The 18,080-nt window shown below is 45.5% G+C and overlaps 1 protein-coding gene across 4 annotated transcripts in view; it reads right to left on the bottom strand.

Annotated features, from left to right (window-relative positions):
* LOC117359556 (multidrug resistance-associated protein 1-like) overlaps window positions 1–18,080 on the bottom strand; it is a 128,267-nt gene that overhangs the window by 8,137 nt on the left and 102,050 nt on the right. For 2 of the 4 annotated variants that reach the window (XM_033942530.1, XM_033942532.1), the window contains exons 21-27: window positions 16,375–16,574; window positions 14,884–15,010; window positions 14,057–14,158; window positions 12,182–12,325; window positions 11,599–11,757; window positions 10,890–11,056; window positions 8,165–8,359 (exon numbers count right to left, since the gene is read on the bottom strand). In XM_033942530.1, the coding sequence (XP_033798421.1) occupies window positions 8,165–8,359; window positions 10,890–11,056; window positions 11,599–11,757; window positions 12,182–12,325; window positions 14,057–14,158; window positions 14,884–15,010; window positions 16,375–16,574 (1,094 nt within the window). Of the gene's footprint in view, window positions 1–8,164; window positions 8,360–10,889; window positions 11,057–11,598; window positions 11,758–12,181; window positions 12,326–14,056; window positions 14,159–14,883; window positions 15,011–16,374; window positions 16,575–18,080 lie in introns of those variants that run through there. The other 2 variants (XM_033942531.1, XR_004539264.1) reach the window with 2 other exon arrangements.

Below are 18,080 nucleotides of genomic sequence, written 5' to 3'. Positions count from 1 at the left end.
AAAAAGTTGAGGAGAGTTTCTGTGTGGCTTGGTGCGATCCAGGTAGAAAGCCAAAGTACGTTTACAGTCTAGAGTGTGAAGGGCCGATTCTCCGTGGTGAGAATGGGGCTTAGGGAAGAATACTGGAAGTACAATGGATTGGTTGAGATGAAATTCGGAGACCACCTTAGGCAGGAATTTCGGGTGAGTGCGGGGGACCACCTTGTCATGATGGAATACTGTGAATGGTGGGTCCGCCATTAATGCCTGGAGTTCGCTGACTCTGCGAGCGGACGTAAGGGCTACAAGGAAAAGCACTTTCCAGGTGAGATACTTAAGAGGGGCCCTGTTGAGTGGTTCAAACGGGGGCTTCATGAGACGGGAAAGGACTACATTGAGGTCCCAAACTACTGGGGGTGGTTTGAGAGGAGGGTTAACATGGAAGAGTCCTTTCATAAATCTGGCGACCACCGGATGGGCCGAGAGGGGTTTCCCTTGTAGGGGCTGGTGGAACGCCGCAATAGCGCTCAGGTGGACTCGTATGGATGTAGACTTGAGCCCAGATTGAGATAGGTGTAGGAGATAGTCCAGCACGGAGGATAAGGAAGCTCGCTGAGGTTCCTGTGATTTAGAAACACACCATGAGGAGAATCTAGTCCATTTCTGGGAGTAGCATTGTCGAGTGGCGGGCTTCCTGGAAGCTTCCAAGACCTCCCTCACTTCTTGTGAGAATTGGTGAGGGGTTACGTTGAGAGGAACCAAGCTGTCAGGTGGAGAGACTGCAGGTTGGGATGAAGCAGTGATCCTTGATGTTGAGTAAGTAGTGAAGGAAACACTGGAAGCGGTACTGGTTCCCTGCTGCTGAGTTGAAGTAGAAGGGAGAACCAAGGTTGTCTGGGCCACCGAGGAGCTATTAGAATCATGGTGGCCTGTTCGAGTTTCAGCTTGACCAGAGTCTTCTGGATCAGCGGGAATGGTGGAAACGCATATAGAAATCGTTTCCCCCAGTTCAGTAGAAATGCATCTGCCTCGAGGCGATGAGGAGTGTAGATCCTGGAGCAAAACTGAGGCAGTTTGGAGTTGTGGGGAGCCGCAAAGAGGTCTATCTGAGGCGTCCCCCACTGTGTGAAGATTTGGTGAAGGGGGCTGGAATGGAGAGTCCATTCGTGCGGTTGTAGCAGACGACTTAGTTTGTCTGCTAAGACGTTGTTCTCCCCCTGAATGTAGACAGCTCTGAGGAAGGTGTTGTGGCGTATCGCCCAGTCCCAGACTCGTAGAGCTTCCTGGCAAAGGAGGGCCGAGCCCGTGCCTCCTTGCTTGTTGACATAATACATGGCGGCCTGATTGTCTGTGCGAATGAGGATCACCATGTCGTGAAGTAGGTGTTGGAAAGCTTGGAGCGCATTGAAGATGGCTCTGAGCTCCAGTAGGTTGATTTGATGTAGTCTTTCCGCATTGGTCCAGAATCCTTGGGTGCGGAGACCATCCAGGTGGGCCCCCCATGCATAGTTCGACGAATCGGTTGTGAGAACTTTCTGATGGGGGGGAGAGTGCAACAGCAAACCTCTGGATAGATTCGAAGAGGTCATCCACCAAAGTAGAGACTGCCGAAGAGCAGGAGTGACTAAGATGTGTTTGGTTAGTGGATCGGACGCCTGGTTCCACTGTGATGCCAGGGTCCACTGGGGGATCCTGAGATGGAGTCTGGCAAAGGGTGTCACATGTACTGTGGAGGCCATATGGCCCAGGAGCACCATCAGTTGTCTCGCCGGTAGGGTTTGGCGAGTAGACACCGACTGGCAAAGATGCAGGAGAGACTCCATGCGTTGCAGAGGCAGGAATGCTCAGAGTCGAGTGGTGTCCAGGACCGCTCCGATGAAGGGGAGGGACTGGGTGGGTTGTAGATGGGACTTGGAAAAGTTGATCTCGAAGCCCAAATTCTGGAGGAAGTCGGTTGTAGCTGAGACCGCCGAAGTGACCTCTGGGGCTGAAGGTGCCTTGATGAGCCAGTCGTCGAGGTATGGGAATACCTGTAGGCCCCTGTCTCGGAGTGCCGCGGCCACTACCACCAGGCACTTCGTGAAGACTCTGGGGACGAAGAGAGGCCGAATGGTAGCACTCGATACTGTAGGTGCAGATTTCCCACCCGAAATCTGAGGAACTTTCGGGAGGCCGGGTGAATGGGGATGTGAGTGTAGGCCTCCTTGAGATCCAGGGAGCATAACCAGTCGTTCTGCTCGAGGAGGGGGTATAGAGAAGCCAAAGTCAACATGCGGAACTTCTCTTTGACCAGAAACTTGTTGAGGACCCGAAGGTCTAGAATGGGTCGTAGGTCGCCCGTTTTCTTCGGGACGAGGAAATACCGGGAGTAAAACCCCCGGTTCAATTGGTCTGACGGGACCGGCTCGACAGCCCGAAGCTGAAGTAAGGTTTGGACTTCCCGAAGAAGAAGGGCGGTCTGTGTCGAGCTTGAAGGATACTCTCTTGGGGGATGGTCCGGGGGGACCCGATGGAAGTGAAGAGAGTATCCTTCTCTTATGATGGTAAGGACCCATAGGTCCGTGGTTATGGCCTCCCATCGATGGTAAAAAAGATGGAGACGGCCCCCTATGGGGGAGGCTGAGGGGTGCAGAACGGTGTCAGTTATGCTCCCAGGGGGGGAGTCAAAAGGGCTGGGGAGCCTTAGGTGCAGCCGGTGGCTGAGGTTTTTGCTGAGACTTCTGGGGAGGTTGTCTCTTCGCAGGTTGTCTCGCGGCAGGCGTTTGTCTGGGCATGTAACGCCGCTGGTAAATCAGGGGTGGTCTGGAAGGTCGAGACTGTTGAGGTTTGGGTTTGGGCCGCAGGATGGATTGAAAGGATTTTTCATGATCCGACAGCTTCTTGGTTACAGTCTCGATAGACTCATCGAACAGGTCAGCTCTCGCACATGGTACGTTGGCGAGTCTGTCCTGGAGGTTGGGGTCCATATCGATTGTACGGAGCCATGCCAGACGACGCATGGCTACCGCGCTTGCGGCAGCACGTGCCGAGAGTTCGAATGCATCGAAGGAGGATTGCATCAGCTGGAGGCGTAGTTGGGAGAGGGAGGCTACCACTTCCTCGAACTCGAATCGAGCTTGGGTGTCTATGAATGGAGTGAACTTGCGGAGCACCGGCAAGAAGGACTCCAGATAGGAAGAGAAAAAGAAATTGTAGTTCAGCACCCGTGACGCCATCATGGAGTTTTGATAGAATTTTCTACCAAATTTGTCCATCGTTCTCCCCTCTCGGCCCGGCGGTACAGAGGCGTAGACCTGGGAGGGATGAGAGCGTTTAAGAGAGGACTCGACCAGTAGGGATTGGTGGGAGAGTTGAGGGCCCTCAAACCCTTTATGGTGCACGATGCGGTATCGAGCATTGATTTTGCTGGGAATCGCCGGTATGGAGTACGGTGTTTCGAAACACTGCATGAAGGTCTGATCCAGCAATTTATGCAGGGGAAGCCGAAGCGACTCCGTTGGAGGGTTAGGTAGATGCATGGTGTCCAGATACTCTTTGGAGTATCGGGAGCCTGTGTCAAGGGTCACATCCAGATCATCCGCCATTTGTCGGAGGAATGATGAGAAAGACAATTGATCCGCCAGCGTCGGTCTGTGGGACGGGCTGGAGGAGGAAGAGGCCTCCGGATCCATGGACATCGGGGAGTGGCAAGGAGAGTCGGGTACGGTTGTCTCCTCGTACTCCGGTCCCTCCGGAGGGGACACGTCTGATGAGGAGTATCCCATACGTTGCAGTTTTTTCTGCGGTGACACCTCCGAATGGCGTGAAGAGTGCCAGGATGAGTGTCTTGATCGGTGCCCGTCTCGGTGGCGGGACGGGGATCGGGATCGTCTGTGCATCGCATGGTCTCCCGAGGCCCCCAAGTGGTAGATAGGGCTGGAAGCGGTGGATCGCAACTGGGGTTGCGATGCGGATTCTTGCGATGCTACCCAAGTCTGGTAAGGAGTACGGAGGAACTCTTCCTGACTATGCCCAGGGCTTTGAGTATCGATCTTAGGTCTGGTCCCATGTTGGCGCGGAGGCGTAATGGGCTCTAATGGCGGCATATCGGTAAGCGAGACTTGTCGCATGGGCATCGCCGCCCTCCCTCGTTCGTCCTCGTCGGTTTTCGAGGTCGAACGGTGTGGGGGGGGGGAGGGGGCGGGCCGCCCCTTTGGACCGGTACCGGGAGGTCACCCTGTATGGCAGCGATGAGCCCGGGTCCGATGGTCTGCATGAGCTCAACGAATTGAGCTTCCAGCACGGACCGTAGCGAAGCCGATAAGGAGGGATCCGCTCCGAAAGGGGGTCCTCCTGCACGGTCATCGCGCTCCTTCGAGGTCGAGTGCTTCTGCTTAGTAGCTTTCGGCACTTTGATGACCACTGGTGGTACTGTGGAAGGAAGAGGTACCTGGACCGAGGAGACCGGGGCAGGCACCGACGTCGAGCTCATGGATGTTGTCGGGATGAACGATGCCGGTTTCACCACACTCGATGCAGGAGGGGTCGATACCGGTTTCGCCCGAACCGGGGAGGTATCAGATGAAGTGGAGGCTGAGGGGTCCTTAGCTGCGTCCATCTTGAACATCGATTCCCACAATAGGCAGCGCCATTTGAATGAGCGTGCCGTAAGGGTAGAGCAAGGCCTGCACGATTTCGGAATGTGGTCAGGACCCAAACACTGCAAACAGCGCCGGTGAGGGTCCGTGAGTGAAATCGCGCGTTGGCACTTGCTGCACTTTTTAAATCCGGTGATTGGCCGGGACATAGGCCGGAAAATCTCCGCCGCGAGGTCGAAGCCTGTGGGCCTGAGCCACGTGGCCGGCCCGTTCGACCCGCCGGAAGAAATAATCTTCTTTTTTTTTTTTTTGAAAAGAAATGTACTGTTAACTATAATTAAAAGAAAGAAAGCGAAAACGCGGACAAGGAAGGCAAATTTAACTGAATTCAGCTAGCGCATGATGAAGTTGAACTTCTCAGCTCCGCGGAAAGAAAAGAACTGAGGAGACACGCCCGGATCTCCGGGCGGGAAGGCACCGGCGCATGCGCGGTGCGGGCATCTAGAAACTTTAAGTTTCTACAAGCAACACGTGCTTGTGAGACGTCCGTACCGGGGCTCTGTCTGATGACATCACCCCCTAGTGAGAATACCTGCCTGCTTGTCCTGGGATAATAGCGACTTTCCCCTGCTGGGAGGTAGAGCATACTGATGAGACAGGAGGAGTGCCAGCCAATAAATACACCTGTTAATCAGTTTCTCTATCTCCACCTGCTGATAGATGTGAGCTATCCCATTGGTCTCTGGATTCATCTGCTGCTGTTGCTAGGGAAAAAGAAATAACTTAGTATTCTATAACAGCAAACTGGCGTACCAAAACCACTATAGCATACGTAGGCAGTGATACATCTACTTATGCCATGTCTACAGCAGGTGTAAATGTGCGTGCCTAACTGTTGGCACCACCAGACGTGCCTATGTGCATACCCCTCTTTGCTGATAAGTGCTAAAGCGCTTAGATGCAACCTTATAGAATAGCGCCTAAGTGCAGTCAACCTACATAACTACTAATCATTTCTATAATGCTACTAGAGGTACACAGCGTTGTACACATTATATGCAGGTACCTTGTCCACAGTGAGCTCACAATCTACATTTTTTTTGTACCTGGAGCAATGGAGGATTAAGTGACTTACTTAGGGTAAAAAGAACATAAGAACATAAGAAAAGCCTTCACCGGATCAGACCGAGGTCCATCCAGTCCGGTGATCTGCACACGTGGCAGCCCCTTTAGGTACTGCCGAATGGAGACCCAGATATACCATAGCCCTCAATATGATTTGCAAGAAGGTGTGCATCCAACTTGTGCTTGAATCCCAGAACAGTAATCTCTGTCACAACATCCTCCGGGAGAGCATTCCAAATTCCCACCACGCGCTGTGCAAAAAAGTACTTCCTGACATTCGTCCTGAACCTGCTGCCACTCAGTTTCAGTCTATGACCTCTTGTCCGTGTCACATCTGAAAAAGTTAGTAATGCTGCTTCTTGGTCTATTATATCCAATCCTTTTATTATTTTAAAAGTCTCTATTAAATCCCCTCTCAGTCTTCTCTGCTCGAGGGTAAATAGTCCCAATTTCCTAAGGCGTTCTTTGTAGCTCAAATTCTCCAATCCCTTCACAAGTTTCATGGCTCGCCTCTGTACCCTCTCCAGCAGAATTATATCTTTCTTGAGGTATGGAGACCAGTGTTGTACACAGTATTCCAACTGCGGTCTGACCATTGCTCTATAAAGTGGCATTATTACTTCTTCCGATCTACTCGTGATCCCCTTCTTAATCATACCCAACATCCTATTAGCTTTCTTCGCCGCTGCCGCGCATTGAGCCGAAGGCTTTAGGGTTCTGTCAATCAGTACCCCCAAATCCCTTTCTTGTTCGCTATTTGCTAATGTCGCCTCCAACATCTTATACTCGTGTTCATTGTTATTTTTCCCTAGATGCATCACCTTGCATTTGTTTATGTTAAAATTCATCTGCCACTTTGTTGCCCACGCTTCTAGCTTGTTCAAATCCTCCTGGAGTTCCTCGCAGTCCCTTTGAGAGTCAACCGCGCGAGATAGTTTTGTATCGTCTGCAAACTTTATTATATTGCAAGTTGTTTCATCTTCTAGATCGTTTATAAAAATATTGAACAAGACAGGCCCAAGAACCGAGCCCTGGGGCACGCCGCTAGTCACCCTCTCCCATTCCGAGAATTTCCCGTTTATGTTAACCCTCTGCATTCTGTTCTATAATGGGAATTGAACGCAGTTCTCCAGTTACAGTTAGTTTATTTGATATACCGCTTTTCTTAACAATTGTTGTCAAATCAAGGCGGTTAACAAAGTTAAATAATAAAATGATAGGCACATTAAAAACTGCCCTCTCTGACCCAATTTGGGCTCACAATCTAAACTAAGGGGTCCTTTTACAAAGTCGCGTTAGCCGTTTTAGCGCACGCTAAATCTACGTGCGCTCTAAATGCTAACGCACCCATTATAAGTCTATGGACACGTTAGTGTTTAGCGCACGCCAAATCTACGCGTGCGCTACAACGGCTAATGCGCCTTTGTAAAAGGACCCCATAGTGCCTGAGAGGAAAACAGTGTTTTTATAAAAGGCAGTAATATAGTAAATGATGTAAATAAACATAGCAATAAAACAATCTCAAGACAGATAAAGAGTAAAAACTTAAAAAAAACCAAAAAGATAAAGTAAAAGGAAGTAAATCAGTCAATTCTGTGTGAGGCCGTTGAATCAACTCCAGCAGGATCTTAGTCCACTGCACTAACCATTAGACTACTCCTCCATATAACTATTTACACTCCTCCCTCCGTATTCCCGGTGGTTAAAGGTGGAACATAGCCGCAAATACGGAAAAACCACAACTAACTTTCTCATATGTTGTTCGCGGTTTTCTTTTAAAAACCCTCCAGGATATGATAAAACTGTGAATAACTTATGAGAAAGTTATTCACCTCCTCCTCCCACCTGCCCGGGTCTCTTCTTAACCCTGGCTCTGTCTACAGAGCAGGGAAGAGAGAGAAGCCCACCGCCAACTCCCGTCGCGTCACTCCAACTCCTCCCACTCCACCAAGCCACTGCTCTTACCTCACGCCTGTCTCCTCTCCTCAGAGCTGCGGACCCAAATTCCAGTGGTGCTCACGTGACGGTCTCAGCCAATGGCTGGGCGGAGCTCCAGTCGGGGCAGTGGCAGCTGCCGCTGGTGTGCAAGGGTCCCGGCGGAGATGAGCCCCGGTTGCACTTGGCCAGGTGGAAATGAGGCTTTAGCCCACCCCTTTGCAATGGCAGGTAAGCACCCCTTTACTTGATTTGGAATAGGTGGTGGCATGGATGATGTAATTTGGGGGGAGGAGCCAGCACGCTACAAACCGGGAATAGTCGAAATTGCGGGTACTGAAACCATGAATAAGGAGGGAGGAGGGTACCTCCATTTTGGCACTGACTTCTTTTTTAATGTACTATATAGAATTGGAGAGATAGTCTTAGAAAACACAATTAAAAAGATTCTCGAGTACTTTTTATTGGCCTCTTTCTCAAAGTTTGTAACAGTGCTGTGCATTGCTCATTCTACCTAATGAAGAACACAATGGATTAATAAATCCTACCTTTCAGAATCCATAATTGTATGCAGTCTGTGAGCAATGGTTAATACAGTGCAATCGACAAACTCTTTGCGGATTGTGGACTGCACTAGGTTATCCGTCTCCATGTCAATAGAGGCTGTGGCCTCATCCAAGACCAGAATTTTAGTCTTCCGTAGCAAAGCACGGGCAAGGCATACAAGCTGCCTTTGTCCAACGCTGACAAGAGAAATCAGAGGGTTATAATGCAGATGTGAATAGTACAAGCAAACCTGATATTATAAACAAATGTAGCACAGAGTGTAGAATAAGCTATGTAACATTTTTCCATTCTACTCAGTTACTTTCATGCAACAGCTACTGATGATAATGCTTGATTTTCTAAAATATAGGAATTAATAATAATTTATAAATAGAATGTTGGTGCCAGTAAGGATCCAGAAGCAGTTTTAAACCTAGAATTTGATTAAAAATTCCCTCCCCTCTGAGAGAAAGTGACATCACCAATGAAGATGGATGCCCGAGTTGGAAGCTCCATCTTTAGAACTATATTTCCCATAAAAATCAGTGAAACACTGAAGCAGGAGACATGAGTGACTATTCTGAGTTGCATAGCAGCGGGGAGTGGTTCATTGGCATCCCCCCAAAAAAACCTGAAACAGAGAAGGCAGCAGGGTCAGGCTATGGAGAAAATCAGTGGGATGGATCCAACATATTGCAGAGGCACTGGAGGACACAGTGAACAGCCATTGCTTCTTGTATGGTAGCTTTCAATGGGAGTGGATAGGGTCTCGCTCATGCACCTGCTTTGGGTTCCAGGGGGAGGCAGAATTGAGGATGGCCCAGTGTCAGTTCCGACAACTTTGAAGGTTTGGAGGACATCTAGGAGTGTTTTATTGGAGGGGAGGAAGTATTATTGGTTTACCCCACTGAAGATAACATGGAGTTTGGCCCAGGAAGGGGAGTGAGAGTCTTTATGTCTTGGGAAAATAAAGTGTTGGTGTGTGTATGATAGGTCCGAGGCTTGGGTTTTTAGGGATTTGCAGGGTTAGTATGGATTAGTTCATCGAGATCTATTCCCCTCTTTACAGGTCAAGAATTTCTTAGGGGGAAAACAGGTTTTGAGAGGTTACTAGGTCCGCTATTGAAAAAAGGAGAGATCTGGGCAGTTTATAAATGTTTGAATACAAAGAGTGGGGAGAGGCTTTGAAATACATGATGGCATAGGAGACAAGACTTGGGGCAGAGATTTTCTTTGCTTGTCAGGGAGAGTTCAAGACACCATACTAATTCCTTAGGAATGCCTACCATTCTGCTGGAAAATGGATATAAGGCTTTCATAATGGTATTATACTCCAGAGCTTCTGGCCAAGATGAAGGGTGGAGGGGTTGGAAGGTGCTGGAGAGGGTCAGGGGGGGGGGAGGGGGGAAGAACTTATTTGCATATGTGGTGGATCTGTAGAGTGGTCAAGGGTTTTTGGGTTGTAGTATTTTGGATGCTTGGAAGCTGTTGGTGGAGCCAGATTGGAGGGTGGTAGTTAATAAATTGTCGGCTCTGAAATACCACAGGATGGGAGGTTCTGCACCAAGTGGCAGAGACTTGAAGCTTAGAAAAGACTCTGTATCTTGAAGGGTGTGGGATGTGAGAGGGGAATTGCTAAAGAGATGTTTTGAGTATTGGTTATGTTAACAGGAGGGGGTTCATTGAAGGAACCATATGCACCTGTCTGTGTACTTGCAGTTTTATACTATTTGTTATGTTTTCATATTGTTGTTGTGTATATTTACTAAATAAAGGCTTTTGTTAAAAAAAAAATCCCAGCCTTTCCCTCCTCAGGATGGTTTAGGCAGAGACAATTGTTTAGAGCTGAGGGGAAAGACTATAACTGTTGTTTACCATAAATAAGAATTGAATTCAATAGTAGCAATGTGGTTTACTTCATCACACACATATAAGAACATAAGAATAGCCTTACTGCGTCAGACCAATGGTCCATCAAGCCCAGTAGCCCATTCTCACGGTGGCCAATCCAGGTCACTAATACCTGACCAAAACCCAAGGAGTAGCAACATTCCATTCTACCGATCCAAGGCAAGCAGTGGCTTCCCCCATATCTTTCTCAATAACAGACTATGGACTTTTCCTCCAGGAACTTATCCATACCTTTCTTAAAACCAGCTATGCTATCCGCTCTTACCACAACCTCTGGCAATGCATTCCAGAGCTTAAATATTCTCTGAGTGAAAAAAAAATTCCTCCTATTGGTTTTAAAAGTATTTCCCTATAACTTCATCGAGTGTTCCCTAGACTTTGTAATTTCTGACAGAGTGAAAAAAAATCGATCCACTTGTACCCGTTCTACTCCACTCAGGATTTTGTAGATTTCAATCATATCTCCCCTCAGCTGTCTCTTTTCCAAGCTGAAGAGCCCTAACCATTTTAGTCTTTCCTTATACAAAAGGAGTTCCATCCCTTTTATCATCTTGGTCGCTCTTTTTTGAACCTTTTCTAGCGCCACTATATCTTTCTTGAGATAAGGAGAATTGAATGCAATTGAATTGAATGCAATACTCCAGATAAGGTCACACCATGGAGCGATACAGTTGCATTATAACATTCTTAGTCTTGTTAACCATCCCTTTTGTAATAATTCCTAGATATGTGAAAATTTACTGAAGGAAAATTAATGTACTTTAAGAAAAAAAGACTAGCAAAGTCTTCATGCCATATTGCCAGTTTAGATGGTACCTGAGGTTTTCACCTCCCTCTGCAATCTCGTGATCCAGCTTGAATGGAAGTCCCTGCACAAAACTTTTTAAGTGGCACATCTCCAGAGCCTCCCACAGCTCCATGTCTGAATGCTTGTCCAGAGGGTCCAAGTTCATTCGCAGTGTTCCCGAAAATAAAACAGGGTCCTAAAAAATAAAGTGGGAAGACTGTAAAAGGATTCTAAGGCTGCAGCGTCCAACAAGTCACTGCCACGACTCTTGTTTTAATACCTAACATTTGTATTCACCCATCTGCAATCTGTTCTGTGTGTTTTACACAACATACAACATAAATTACAATAAAACCAAGACATAACATACATAAAAATCGATCAAATTAGGATCCTGTTCCGGCTCCCAGTAAAACTAAACTAAACAAAAACATAATCAAAATCTACCAACCATGTAAAATTATAAAAAAAAAAAGGAACCAAAATTTAAACAAAATAAAAAAAAAAAAAAATCCAAGCTTTGCATTTTTTCTGGACGATTAAAGTGAGTTCCAAAGTCAAGATCCAACATTATTCACATATGGAACATGATAGAAAGACATTGGATCAGCATCTTGCAGAATGAAGGTATAAACTAGGTACTCTCAAGACCTAGAATAATCTGTAAGTCATGCTTTATATGTATCTGTGCAATATCTGCCAGCACACCGTATCCACTGCTTGGATGAAAGTCCTTACCTGAGGAATGATGTTAAGTTTTCTGCGAAGATCATGAAGTCCAATCGTTGCTATGTCTATTCCATCTATGATGATTTTACCACCACACCGTTCTATGATTCTAAACAGGCAATTTGTGAGTGTTGATTTACCAGCTCCAGTTCTTCCTACAATTCCAACCTAAAATGAGATCAGTGCTTATGCCAAATGGTTATCCTCAGGAAGCAGGACTGGCTTATAACACAAATTACAGTGCTAAGCCAACTCTACAGGAAAGGAGGACAGAAATGTGTGTTAGATACACTTAATTTCATGCTAAAATCTTTTACATGAAAATATTAATGCCTTATAATAAAGGGATCAGGCCTAGATTGCAACTGTAACTAAAAAAAATATATTTACAGCTCATGAGACTTGCTGTTGTATGTGCTATATGCTAAAAGAGATCCAAGAAATCACTGTGTACCTTTGCTCCACAAAATACATATGGCCAAGTCAACATCACAGCTCAAGCTGCCAGCTGTAAAATGGATGCTAACTCAGTATGGAAGAATTAGGGAGGAGTGCTAAATATTTTGGTCTTGCTGAACAGAATGCCTGATACCTTCTCTTTACTGAAGATCTGGAAAGTTACATCCCGAAGAGTCAAATCCAGGTCTTTCCTGTAACGAGCCTCATAACTGCTGAATTCAACAATCCCTTCTTCTGGCCATCCCAGTGGAGGTCTTATAGATGATATCCAAGAAGCCTAAAATATAATTATTTCAGCATACTATATTTACAAGTTCGCAAGAGTGCAAAAATATGTAAGATAACAAAAAAAATCCTTTGATTTCTCTAGCATAGATGACTGGATAGCAGCTAGAGAATGACAAGGGGACAAATTTTTCCCCGTCCCTGTGGAAACTCTTTTTACCATCCCATCCCGGAAAGTTCTTTTCCTGTCCCTACCCCATTCCTGCAAGCTCCACCTCATCTGCACAAGCCTCAAATACTTTAAAACCATAAGCATAAGGCTTGTGCAGTTAAGGCAGAGCTTTCAGGAATGGGACAGGGAAATTGAGTTCCTGCGGGGAAGCGGAAAAATTTGTCCCCGTGTCATTCACTAATAGCAGAATGTTAAGCAGAGCAGCAGTGTTGCACATATACAAAAATGCTCTTGTAGACCTTGGCACTACTAATAGGTTCCATCTTTGCTGGATTTGAAAAGATCTCCAGGTTTCCCACCTGCTCAGCAAATTGCATTAATTTTGGCTGAATAAATGACAACAATGAACACTGGGCTATATTCTGTGGTATTTTCAAATTCCATTTTTTTAAAAAAATACACTTTATTGGCAGTGGAAGAACACAAACAGTAACAGTACACTCCTGGTATACAAGAACCATGCTGTCAGCAGCAAAGAATCCAAATATAAGGTACAAAAGAACCAATTGAACAGAGGAACAGAGTCCTTACTTGTGACTACATGGAACTCAAATCAATACAATACCAAATCAAAGCGTCCAACCACTTTTTCTTGTTTGGTGAAAATCCCCAGACACACTCGACCAACACTCGCACAGCACTCACTCATGGCTACACATTCACCCTCTCACAATGTCCCTTTGAATTAATTTATGATTTTTTAAAGGTGCTATTCATTTTAAGTGGACAGAGATTGACAAGATCTCAAAGGCACTTCACTTAACATTTGAGTTTTTGTTCCAATCCAATGAAATGATTCACACCTTGCAGAGTGTGCATTTTTTCCCAGGGCCAAGATGAATCCTGAAATTGTATCCTAGAAGTGCGTGCCTACAGTAGTTATATAGTAAACCCTCAATTCTCATACCACTGTGGTCTAGTAAAAAAAAAAAAGATATGTTTCATTCAGGGTCTGCTCTAGGGACCATTGCGCCCTGAGCCAACTTTTGCATTGGTGCTCCCCCACCCCTGTAATCTGGTATCTCTCTCCCTCCCCCCACCTGTGATCCAGTCTCTCTCCCTCTCTCTCGTTGCCAGAGGATGTGGTAAGAGCGGATAGCGTAGCTGGTTTTAAGAAAGGTTTGGACAAGTTCCTGCAGGAAAAGTCCATAGTCTGTTATTGAGAAAGACACGGGGGAAGCCACTGCTTGCCCTGGATCAGTAGCATGGAATATTGCTACACCATGGGTTCTGGCCAGGTACTAGTGACCTGGATTGGCCACTGTGAGAACAGGCTACTGGGCTTGATGGACTATTGGTCTGACCCAGTAAGGCTATTCTTATGTCTCCTCTTCCTGCTGGACCAGGTGATGCACTGGTTCAGGATACTGATGATAAAGGACACCAAAATCCCAGTTAAGCATCTATGTTTCTAGAAGTTTTAAGGTAATCCGAACTGGGGTTTTGGCACCCTTTATCACGGGTGCCCTGGGCCAGGGCCTCACCTGGTTCATAGTTTGAGCTGGACCAGGTTTCATTAGACCTTAGTTCTCAACATTTCCTTGAGCTTACCTCTTTCTCCAGCTCCGCATACTCACAAACTCTTTCGATGGCAACACCATTCGTTTCTATTTCACAAGCTTTGCGGACCCAAAAATTCAGAGTCTGAGTGATCTGAAATAAGTATTTTGTTTCTACTTATAACAGATTTCATGCTTCTTGGATAATAAAAGTACAAAAAGAGACTGAGAAACTAAAGGCAAAACACAGCTTGAAAAATGAGAGACTGTTGATCAGTATTTGGCTGACTCAGGCTTTGACTACTATGGTCAATCAGATCTGCTGAATCGGGAATTTATGTAATCTATGATGGGTTGGAACTTAGGCTACTATACAAAGGATATGTTAAATCAGCAGCTGTTAGCTTGATCAATTTTATCATATGGCTGTAACTTGGAAAATGCTATCAAGTGATCAACAACGGTATGAAGTGGCAGCACTAAATCTGGGTGAAAATCAAGCAGTCAAGGGACGCAAAGGTTCATATTATCTGAGGTGATCTGGGACTGTCTCATGCAACATGGCATGGCAATGCTTCAGACATTACAAAGTCACCATGATCACTGGTGCAAGAGCCAGGGGACAATGGTCACCTAATTCTTGTATTAGGGACATGTCATTAAACTCCATTGAAACACAAGGGCCTGTGTTAAAGAGGGAGGGAGCATTTTTTTTTTTTTTTTTTTTAAATAAAAATGAAAGATCTTGAAATCTACAGCAAACTGTCCACCCTTTCCAGATGAAGAGCTTAATGCTAACACTATACATAGAATGACTAACAATGGGATTCCACAGAATTTATAGATCTCATTTAAACTGAATGCAGATTTTGTACTTACATTTAGGGCATATGTGATGGATAATCCTACTGTACTAGCCTTCATCTCGTCTTTGGCCAGGACAGCAAAAAATGCAGCAAAGAAAACCAATAAACTGCCCAAAAATTCTAACCTGACAGCCAGCCACCTACAAGAGGGAGGAAGGAGCAGAAATCACTAGCCTGTGTTAGCAAGGAAGCCTCCATCTTTGGAAGGAAAATATTATTTATTTGTTCAATTTTTTTTTTAGCCTGTCCTCCCAAAGAAGCTCAAAACAGGTACTCCAGCATTTTCCCTATCTGCCCGGCAGGCTCACAGTCTATCTAGTGTACCTGGGGTAGTGGAGGATTGAGTGGCTTGCCCAGGGTCACAGGGATTTGAACTCATAATCTCAGGGTGCCGAGACTGTGGTTCTGACCACTATGCCACACAAGCATTAAGATCACTTCTTTCTAGCTAGGATCTCTGTTCTGTGAATTCAGATTGTGCAAAAAATTATGAATCAGAGTATATTACCAGTGATGGAGTCACCTCTCCACTGATCCAGCTCCGGTCATATAATGGGCTAAACAGTACCGTACTTTACTGCTCTTTGTGGATTACTATCATAGTAACATAGTAGATGACGGCAGATAAAGACCCGAATGGTCCATCCAGTCTGCCCAACCTGATTTAATTTAAAATTTTTTTTTTTTTTCTTCTTAGCTATTTCTGGGCGAGAATCCAAAGCTTTACCCGGTACTGTGCTTGGGTTCCAACTGCCGAAATCTCTGTTAAGACTTACTCCAGCCCATCTACACCCTCCCAGCCATTGAAGCCCTCCCCTGCCCATCCTCCTCCAAACGGCCATACACAGACACAGACCGTACAAGTCTGCCCAGTAACTGGCCTAGTTCAATCTTTAATATTATTTTCTGATTCTAAATCTTCTGTGTTCATCCCACGCTTCTTTGAACTCAGTCACAGTTTTACTCTCCACCACCTCTCTCGGGAGCGCATTCCAGGCATCCACCACCCTCTCCGTAAAGTAGAATTTCCTAACATTGCCCCTGAATCTACCACCCCTCAACCTCAAATTATGTCCTCTGGTTTTACCATTTTCCTTTCTCTGGAAAAGATTTTGTTCTACGTTAATACCCTTTAAGTATTTGAACGTCTGAATCATATCTCCCCTGTCTCTCCTTTCCTCTAGGGTATACATATTCAGGGCTTCCAGTCTCTCCTCATACGTCTTCTGGCGCAAGCCTCCTATCATTTTTGTCGCCCTCCTCTGGACCGCCTCAAGTCTTCTTACGTCTTTTGCCAGATACGGTCTCCAAAACTGAACACAATACTCCAAGTGGGGCCTCACCAATGACCTGTACAGGGGCATCAACACCTTCTTCCTTCTACTGACTACGCCTCTCTTTATACAGCCCAGAATCCTTCTGGCAGCAGCCACTGCCTTGTCACACTGTTTTTTCGCCTTTATCACTTCATACCCTTCCACAGTTCTCTGCTGTCTTTTCGTACCTGTTTGAAATTACATTGTTATAGTAGCAGACTAAATTCTCATTCATCACATCTCGGTTCTGATTCGTGAACCTTTCCTGGTGGCCATAGGCTCGAATTGTTGATGCTCCCAATATGGATTCACTGAAATGCGAAATGACAGGAGAACGAGACGCTCCATCCAGTCGCCGGATTTGTCGGGAACTAGCAATATAGTATCTCTAAAAGTACAAGGAGAAAACAGGTTACATTTTGGATCCCTTGCAACTTTTTAGCCACAGATGGGATGGTATATATGGAATGGTGATTTATTGATCCAATAACCAAAAAAACCAACCAACCAAGTGACCATCAGTCAACTGCAGCAGTCACAGCATAGATTAAGTTATTACATTAATAAAACACAACTTTGTCTACTCCTTATAATTAAACAGTTATGTGCGTGCACATTGCTTTGCTAGTCATGCTGAAAATCACCCCTTTACTGTGAATTTGGGAGACATCTGTTGATAAAACTGTGGTTCTTTAGATGTTCCCTCTATTTCCCATCCAATGGAACTGTGGAAAAGGATATGGAAGGAGAAAATAAGGGTAAAGCACTTCATTAATACAGTATAAGCATTTGCTGTGGGGATGGAAGGTCGACAACATGTATTAACATAGTATATTGCACCCTGTTCGCTCTAATAGATGCAAGGACATTAACAAGCAAGAACATAATGTGCAATTCTATAAAGGATGTTAAAATTTAAGTGCCAAACATTTGAGCACTAAGCTGGTATTCTATTAATTGGTGTGCCAAGTCAGCAGTTACTTGCCAACATTTAGGCATGCCCACTTAAACCATGTCAATAGCGGGCAGAAAGACGCATGCCTAAATGTGGCAGCCTGCATTCACAACTGACAATATTCTATAAGTTGTGCACATCCCTTGGTGATGTACCCATGGCCCACCCACGCCATTCCCACACATACCCCCCCCCCTTGAAGTTATGTGCTGGAACACTTAGGTGCCAAGTTACAGAATGGCGCCTAAGTGCACTTATGTGTATGCCTTGCATTTCACCCCCATTTTGGAGTATAACTGCCATTGCAAGTAGAAGTTACATGCCAAATTGACACTTAAGTTTTGGCACATTATATAGAATGAGGGACATACTGTCAGTGCCAGAAACCCACAATACTACCTTGGATCATGCTGGGTATTTTGATGAGGATTTGAACCCATCTTTTTGGTATCATGCAAGAAAAGTTTCAAGGGGAGTGTGGTGTAGTGGTTAAAGCTACAGCCTCAGCACCCTGAGGTTGTGGATTCAAACCCACACTGTTCCTTGTGATTCTGGGCAAGTCACCCAATCGCCCCAGGTGCATTAGATGGATTGTAAGCCCGCCAGGACAGCAGGGAAAAATGCTTGAGTACCTGAATAAAATTCATGTAAACCGTTCTGAGCTCCCCTGGGAGAACGGTATAGAAAATTGAATGAATTAATAAATAAATAAATAAGTAATATGTACATAATACTTTAAGACTATTAACAGTGACACACAAATGTAACATAACACTCCAAAAAGAATGACAATACATAACAGTAACCATAAAACCAATGGAGTAAAATTCAAAACTAGCCCACACAGCATTTTAGTAGTTTTCATAAAACCACCATCCAACCATTTCCTCCAATGCCAGCTCACAATTCATAGTTGAGAAAACCATGTTTTAAGGTGCA

The sequence above is a fragment of the Geotrypetes seraphini genome, chromosome 4, assembly GCF_902459505.1.
Source record: "Geotrypetes seraphini chromosome 4, aGeoSer1.1, whole genome shotgun sequence".
Classification (NCBI taxonomy): Eukaryota; Metazoa; Chordata; class Amphibia; order Gymnophiona; family Dermophiidae; genus Geotrypetes; species Geotrypetes seraphini.
The sequence above is the reverse complement of the archived record's forward strand: the minus strand, read 5'-3'. Positions and strand labels throughout refer to the sequence as shown.